Source organism: Balaenoptera acutorostrata, chromosome 9, assembly GCF_949987535.1.
Source record: "Balaenoptera acutorostrata chromosome 9, mBalAcu1.1, whole genome shotgun sequence".
Taxonomy (NCBI): domain Eukaryota; kingdom Metazoa; phylum Chordata; class Mammalia; order Artiodactyla; family Balaenopteridae; genus Balaenoptera; species Balaenoptera acutorostrata.
Genome location: NC_080072.1, coordinates 53,103,059 through 53,109,986, shown reverse-complemented (window position 1 = coordinate 53,109,986; position 6,928 = coordinate 53,103,059). Strand labels below are relative to the sequence as shown.

General features: G+C 54.4%; 1 protein-coding gene across 1 annotated transcript in view; it reads right to left on the bottom strand.

The window, feature by feature from the left end:
- Positions 1 to 4,074: 4,074 nt before the first annotated feature.
- Positions 4,075 to 6,928, bottom strand: part of ARHGEF17 (Rho guanine nucleotide exchange factor 17) — a 61,043-nt gene continuing 58,189 nt past the window's right edge. The window contains exons 20-21 of the mRNA XM_007173754.2: positions 6,565 to 6,834; positions 4,075 to 5,882 (exon numbers count right to left, since the gene is read on the bottom strand). Of these exons, the coding sequence (XP_007173816.2) occupies positions 5,686 to 5,882; positions 6,565 to 6,834 (467 nt within the window). The 3' untranslated portion in view covers positions 4,075 to 5,685. The remainder of the gene's footprint in view (positions 5,883 to 6,564; positions 6,835 to 6,928) is intronic.

The window sequence follows — 6,928 nt, the reverse complement described above, 5'->3', positions numbered from 1 at the left end:
GGGATGGAAGGGCCGAGGCAGTCCCTCCTGTCCTCTGAACCACAGCAAGCTGCAGCTGGGACCCTGCCCAAGAGTCTGGGAACATTTAGCCGCTACAGTGAGGAGACAGGGAAGGGGTTGTGGAGGCCGCGGGAGAGATTTAGACCGGCTTTTTATGGAGGTTGGAGAACCACAGGCTCGAGAACAAAGGACTCTCAGAATCACAGGCTTTTAAAACTCCTGGCATCTCAGATGGATCCACGGAATCTTAGCATTACAAGCCCTGAGCTCAAGGACCTCGGAGACGATCTCGTTGAACCTCTCATAGTGCAGCCAGAGAAGTGAGCCCAGAGAAGGCCCACACCTCATCCTAGGTGGCACAGCACAATAAGCTGGGATGAGCTGTGGTGATCCAGAGGCAGGGACATGGACTCCATGTCCCACTGAGACTCTCCCCGAGGTGGGGTGGGGATCCTGGGCCACAGGATTAGAGGAAGGGGGGTGTCTGCAGGGGATCTGAGCAGATGGCAGCCTCTGGGGTTATGGACCAGAAATGGTGGTGCCCTCTGCTGGCTACCCTTAAATTCCAACGTGGACGTCCAAAGCAAGAGGAAATGTCCCAGCTCAGATTTAAATTTCAAAACTCTGCACTTGGCTAACCCCCCAACTGGCCAAGTTCTACCTCAGAAGGTGGGCTGTCCTCCTGTGTTTGTGCCTTAGCTCCAGGGGGAGGGTGGGCTTGGTTTAAGGAAAAACTGGGGTTGGGAGGCCAGGGTGGGGCTCAGCTTGGGGCAGGAGCTGAGCTGGGGCTGCTAGGCCTGAGAGCTGGGTTCTGTCCACATTTAGGTCCAGACCCTGGCTTGGGTCTGGAATCCCACTGGGGTTGGGCTTTGGTGTCACACAGTTAGGGGTCAAGTCCTAGTTCTGCAATTGTCAGGTTGTATGGCCTTAAGCTAGTGACTTCACCTCTCTGAGTGCAAGCTCACCTGCCCAGGGTGTTGTGAGGATCTGCTGAGATTCCGTTTGGGGGATACCAGCTTATTCTAGGCTGCTGGGCTCAGAACCCCCATCTGCTCCCTCTGGTCCCCCACCCTCAAGTGTTTGCCCTGTGTCTCTCCACAGCCCAGCATCTGGGCTCTGCCCCCATTTCTCCCTGAGGCCTGCACGTTGTCCCCTCCCCGTTCAGCCCTGCATCCTGCCCCTGACCCAGCCCCTTCACTTGCCTTTTCCAGGCAGGGCTCCTCATTGGCCATAATGGGCCCAAAATAGCACTTCCCCTTGCCGCTTCCTGCAACCTGGCCTGTGGCTTAAGGTCTGTGAGGACAGAAGAGAGACTTGGTGTTTGGCAGGCATGCAAAAGATGTGAAGAGCTCTCAGAGGTCACCTGGGTAAACTTTCTTACTTTTCTGACCACAGGAAATCTTCCTGCCTGGTTCTCCTGTACACCCACCCCAGCCTCAATGCTGCCTTGCTGTGTGATGTTAGGTAAGTCTCTATCCCTTTCTGTGCCTCATCTTCCTTGTGAGGTAGACATCTACCTAAACCCTGCTGTTTGTCCCTAGCCCAAGGAAACACCTGGAGGACCCCCTTGGAGAGGAGATGGCTTTTGGCCCTGACTCTCTCTTCTGAAGTCAGGACATCCTTCCCAGGGCTGGTCTGAGGAACGTGAGCCAGATACCTCAAGAGTGACTGGATGTGTCTCTGGCTGCTCAGACTCTGTGTCCTGTCCTTCAGCCGCTCCATGTGGCTGCCCTGCCTCTCTTCTATGAGGCACAGAGACCTGAGTAGACAGATCACATGTGAATCCAGGCTCTACTGCTTAGTAGGCAGGTGACCTTGAGGAAGGCTTTTAACCTCTCTGTACCTCAGTTTCCTCATCTGAAAAGGATGATAATAATGGTACCAACCTCCCAGGACCACTGAGGATTAAACCGGATGATCCATGCTCCTGGCTTGCAGCAAACAATAAATGGGAGCTGGGGCTATTGTTTTGTGACATTCAAGACCTAGAGGGGGATCCCAACTGAATTCTCTAGATTTAATTAAATACTTATTGAGCACCTGCTGTGCGTCAGGCACTGCAGGTGGCCTGGGGATGGAGCAATGAACAAAATGTCCCCCCTCCTGGAGCTCACATTCTGGCTTCCCTGCCTTTTCCTCTTTCCCCTCTGCTCCAGCTGGGCCTACACCTCAGACCCCTCGCTCCAGGCTCCCCCACCCCTCCTTGCCTTGATTCAAGCTGTTCCTTCCCTCTCACATCAAACCCAGCGGGATCTTAGTTCCCCTATCAGGGACTGAACCCGGGCCCGCAGCTGTGAAAGTGCAGAGTCCTAACCACTGGACCGCTGGTGAAGTCCCTGGCCGTGCCCTTTAAAGCAGTGTTCTCCACCTCACTAGCAAAACTAAACCATGGTGTCAGAAGCCAGGGTGGTAGTTACCCTAGAAGGGGAGACTGGGAAGGGGCATGCGGGGAGCTTCTGCACGGTGGAACGTTCTCTTTTTTTTTTTGGCCGCACCGCACAGCATGTGGGATTTTAGTTCCCTGACCAGGGATTGAACCCGCGCCCCCTCCTGCAATGGAAGCGCGGAGTCTTAACTGCTCGACTGCCAGGGAAGTCCCAGAAGGTTCTATCTCTTGATCTGGGTGTGTTTATGAAAACTTACCTAGCTGCCCACTAATGACTTGAGTACCTTTCTGTACAAATGTTATACTTCAATTAAGTTTTCCTGAAAAAAATTACTGACACCTGGGTCCCACTCTCAGCATTCTGATTTAATTGGTCTGGAATGTGGCCTGGGCCCCTCAGGTGATTAGAATGTACAGCCAAGATTGAGAAGGACTGCTTTCCAGGAGCCAGTTCTTCCAGGCTCTCCCCTGGGCTGTGCATCCCAGGACCTCCCTGCCCACAGCTGACCTGCTCAGGGCTGTGCACCTCCCCACAGGCTGCCCAATGCCCTAGGATGTGACCTCCTAAGAAGAGTGGGCTGGGCCGGGCCCATTCCTACCAAGGCACTTGAGGAAAAGCGATGAGGATTCAGCCTTGGGTAACCAGTGCTGAAAGTGAAGTCTGTCCAGAAGCGTAAGAGAGCCTAAGGCAGCAGAAGCTGGGAAGCAGAGAGAACAGCAGCTGGCTGGCGGCGAGGCAGGGACCGGAGACTCAAGGTGGAGGCCAGGGGTCTCGAGATGGAGCAGCAATAGCTGGGCCACTGTGCTGAGAGCTATGTGCTTCCAGTTCATGTCTCCACTAATTAGCTCCCCTTCTATTTCTGGGCAGAATGAATCTCTTCCCTGCAATCCAAAGACCTGTGCACACCAAGCAAGAGTCCCGTGGGGGAAAGGATTGTCAGCCCCGATTTACAGATGAGGAAATGGAGACTCAGAAGGGATATAGCTCATCCAAAGTCCCATGGCTAGTTAGTGGCAAAGTTGAGGTTTCTGTTCAGCTTCAAAGCCTGTGCTCCTTCTATGCTGTTTCATAAATTCCACCACATGAATGTGGCCTTCTACTGTGTTTTCTGTAATCCCTTCCTCCAGACTGTCCCAGTAGTGATGCTGCAAGATGTTTCATGCATGTCCCATGGCATCAAGGGCCTGGCAGACCCAAGATACGTGTACACCAGTGTGCAAAGCATAAGCCTGCACTCCCCTTTAGCAACTGATTTCTGTAAAGTCTTAATCGTTTAGGTTGGAAAATGTTGAAATGTGTTCAGGAGAGCGGAGGCACAATTTGTCCTTTTCTAGAAGTCATCCCCTTGCGTCTTGCCAGTGTACCTGGGTGGGAAGGGCTCTCTGCCCCTGCAAAGAATGGCCCCATGTTGCCTTTACATCCTTGTGTCCGATTTAATGACCAGAAATCAGACAGACTTGGATTCCACCCCTGCTCACCTTGGCCTCCGTCAGATTCCGAGCCTCACGAGGCTTTGCTGGAGAGCACCAATTCCTGGAGTTGTAGACAGGCTCACCTTCGCTTCATTTTTCCCTTACAGCATGTGTCAGCTTCAGATTCCCAAGCCTTATCCAAGACCCACTGACTCAAGAGCTAGGGGGAGCCTGGGAATGTGTATTTAGATGTAAGTATAATTTATGTATTATGCTTTGTGTTTACAATGTAACCTGTAAGGGATTCTAACATGCAGCCCTGGTTATAAAGCATCTGATTAGCACAACTCCTGGTTTTCCTGACGAGGAAGCTGCAGCCCAGACAGGCGATGACCTGCCTGGGAAAGCACAGCAAATCAGTGGCCGCCTTGCCATCTCAGCACTCTTCTGGGTCTCTGAGTCCCACTTCTGCCCAAGTGGGTGGGTGTTGGGAGGCCCACGCAGCTAGGGAGCCCTGAGGTTGCTGGCAGGAGGCCTCCATGGCTGCCGATGGGGACCAGTCATTTGGTGTTTCTATTTATTGACTCTTTAAACTTCATCATCCAAGGAAAGTTAATACATGACTGGTAGCAAGAGAAACATAGTCTAAGACCGCAATGACCCACCCACCCCAAACAAAAACAGAACCAAACAGAACAAAAACAAACCCCAACTGACACCAGACCTTTGGAGCTGCAGCTGAAGCACGGGGGCTGGGGTCAGACTGGCTCCTGCAGTCGGGGGGCAGGGGAGAGGCTGCGCTCCATGGTAGCCTTCCCAGCCAAAGAGGCCATGTCCAGCCCCTCAGCTTTGGGCATCCTTCCTGGAAGGGCTGCCCCTGGCAGGAAAGGGTGTGAAGAGAGGGAGTCAGTGGTCAGCGTGAGGGGGCTCCTAGGTCCACCCTCCCAAGGTGACCATATGTGCCAGTGCATGAGACACAGGGGCTGGGGAGCAACTGTGAGGAGAGCGAGGGCCCTTTCCCTGCTCAGGCCAGGAGACAGCCCTGGCCAAGGCCCAGTCAGTGTTCCCAAATTCAGAAACCACTAAGGCACTGCCAACAAGCAAGGAAATGCCAAGGCCTGGGGAAGCCCCCCTGGATGGGAGTCACTGCCCCCCGTAGTCATCACCTTGTTCTGGATGACTGAGGGGACTTGGCCCTTTTCTCTGGATACTGGAGGGCAGCCCAGTCAGGACGAGGCCGTGGAAAGTGTATGTTAAGAGGCAGTGTTTTAGTGCCCCGAACATGCAGTGTGTGTGTGTGCGTACATAATGAGAGGGGGACTGGTCCCTCCAGGAAGGCTGGTTAGGGTCCCAGGGTGGTTCCTAGGGCAGGAATAGGGTTCTTTTTTTTTTTCTTCTGTCATTTTCTCAAATCACTCCCTGCCCCAGGTCACTGCATAAATAAGTGCTTGGGAAGATACACATCTAAAAAGAAACATAAATACTGTACATGGGAAAGGATTCCATCCCCTAGCCCTCCCACTGCCCCCAGAAAACCCTCCAAATATTGCACATGGCCCTCCCCAGCCCTGTGGGGTCCAGGCCCGGCCGTGTCTTTGGTAGAAGCTCCAGGGACAGAGGTCCTGGGCAGCCCACATGCCCCCCTCCCCACCCCCCTCATGACTGGGAGCACCGGAGCAGCCAGAGAGAGGGCCGGGAAAGGCCCTGGCCCGGCTGGCCCACAGGTGCTCCGTCAGGAATGCTTCCACGAGGATGGGAGGCGGCCCGTGCAGGCAGGGGCGCGGCCCTGGTCAGACACTCCTGGTCAGGGTCCGCCTGTGGGCTTGGAAGAGGCAAGCAGGCTGAGGGCAGGTGGGCGGGCGAGTCCTGGGCCACCATGGACAAGGTCACACCCTCCACAGGAGGAGGTGGTTTGTGCTGTCGTCTCGGCCCACAGTCTCGCTGCTGCCGCTGCCCCCACTGCTGAGTCGGAAGTCCTCGTAGCCGTCGCCTCCACTGATAACCAGCATTTTAGGCCTGGCCGAGGCAGGGCCTCGGTGCCGAGGGGAGTCCCGATGCTCCAGTGAGGGCAGCTTCTCGGGGCCTGGGGGGCGGAGGGGAGGATCTGTTAGCCTGGGGGTGACTGGGGGTGGCACCATCTCAGCCTGGCTCTCTTCATACTCATTTCCCACTTCCAACAGCCCTTTCCCAGTTAGGCAAGTTAAGTCTTCTCTGGACCCAGACAACTCCTGACCGAGGCTTCCCTGCTTCCTGATGCCACAGCTATTACCTCTTGGGAGTATGATTTCCTGTCCTGCCAAACAAGACTTTGCTAACCGTGACCTCCTTCATGTACATTTCCTAATATGTTTCACTTTCTAATCCTCACAGTCCCTTTCCTATCCTATTTGCCATTCTATTTCTGCCATTCTATTTCTACTTCCTGCTCTGCACACTTCCTGACTCTACTTCCTGCCCTATACATCATTTCCAGTCCTGTTTTATTTCCTGTTGTATATATCCCTTCCTGTGCCATATTCTAATTCTTAGCTTATAGTTCACTCCCTCGTTCTCATGATATTCTCTGGACAGAATTTTACACACACACACACACAGAGTATCCTAATAGATTTTATTTTGGGGTTTCTATAGCCTATTTCCTGTAATATATGCCACTTCCAGCTCTGTATTACATTTTTCCTCCCTCTTAATCTTCTGGCAGGACAGTGGGGAGTCCTAAACCCAAAGCCGAGGTCCCTGGGTTGGGGTAGGATGTGCAGACCCACCTGTGTCTGGGGGAGGCGGTGGGGTTGAGCAGAGCAGGTTGAAGCCATCTGGAAGCTGGACTGCGGCCAAGAAGCGGACATGGCCAGTGTGTCCCTGGCCTAGGCCAGCAGGGCTGAGAGGCGCCCGAGGGCAGCTGACGGTACTGGGGGAGGTGGGCATGGTGAGCACGACGCCGGCACTGGTGCCCACCCACAGCAGCTCTTCACACACCAGCAGTGCTGTGATCCTTAGGCAGGCAGCCTTGTGCTGCCGGATGATGGCATCTGAGCCTGGGGTGGGAGACAGACCAGTGCTGGGGCCAAGTCCTGGCCCTGGCTCAGCCTCCTCAATGCCAGGGACAGAAAGGCTCCAAGGGAAGGGGCA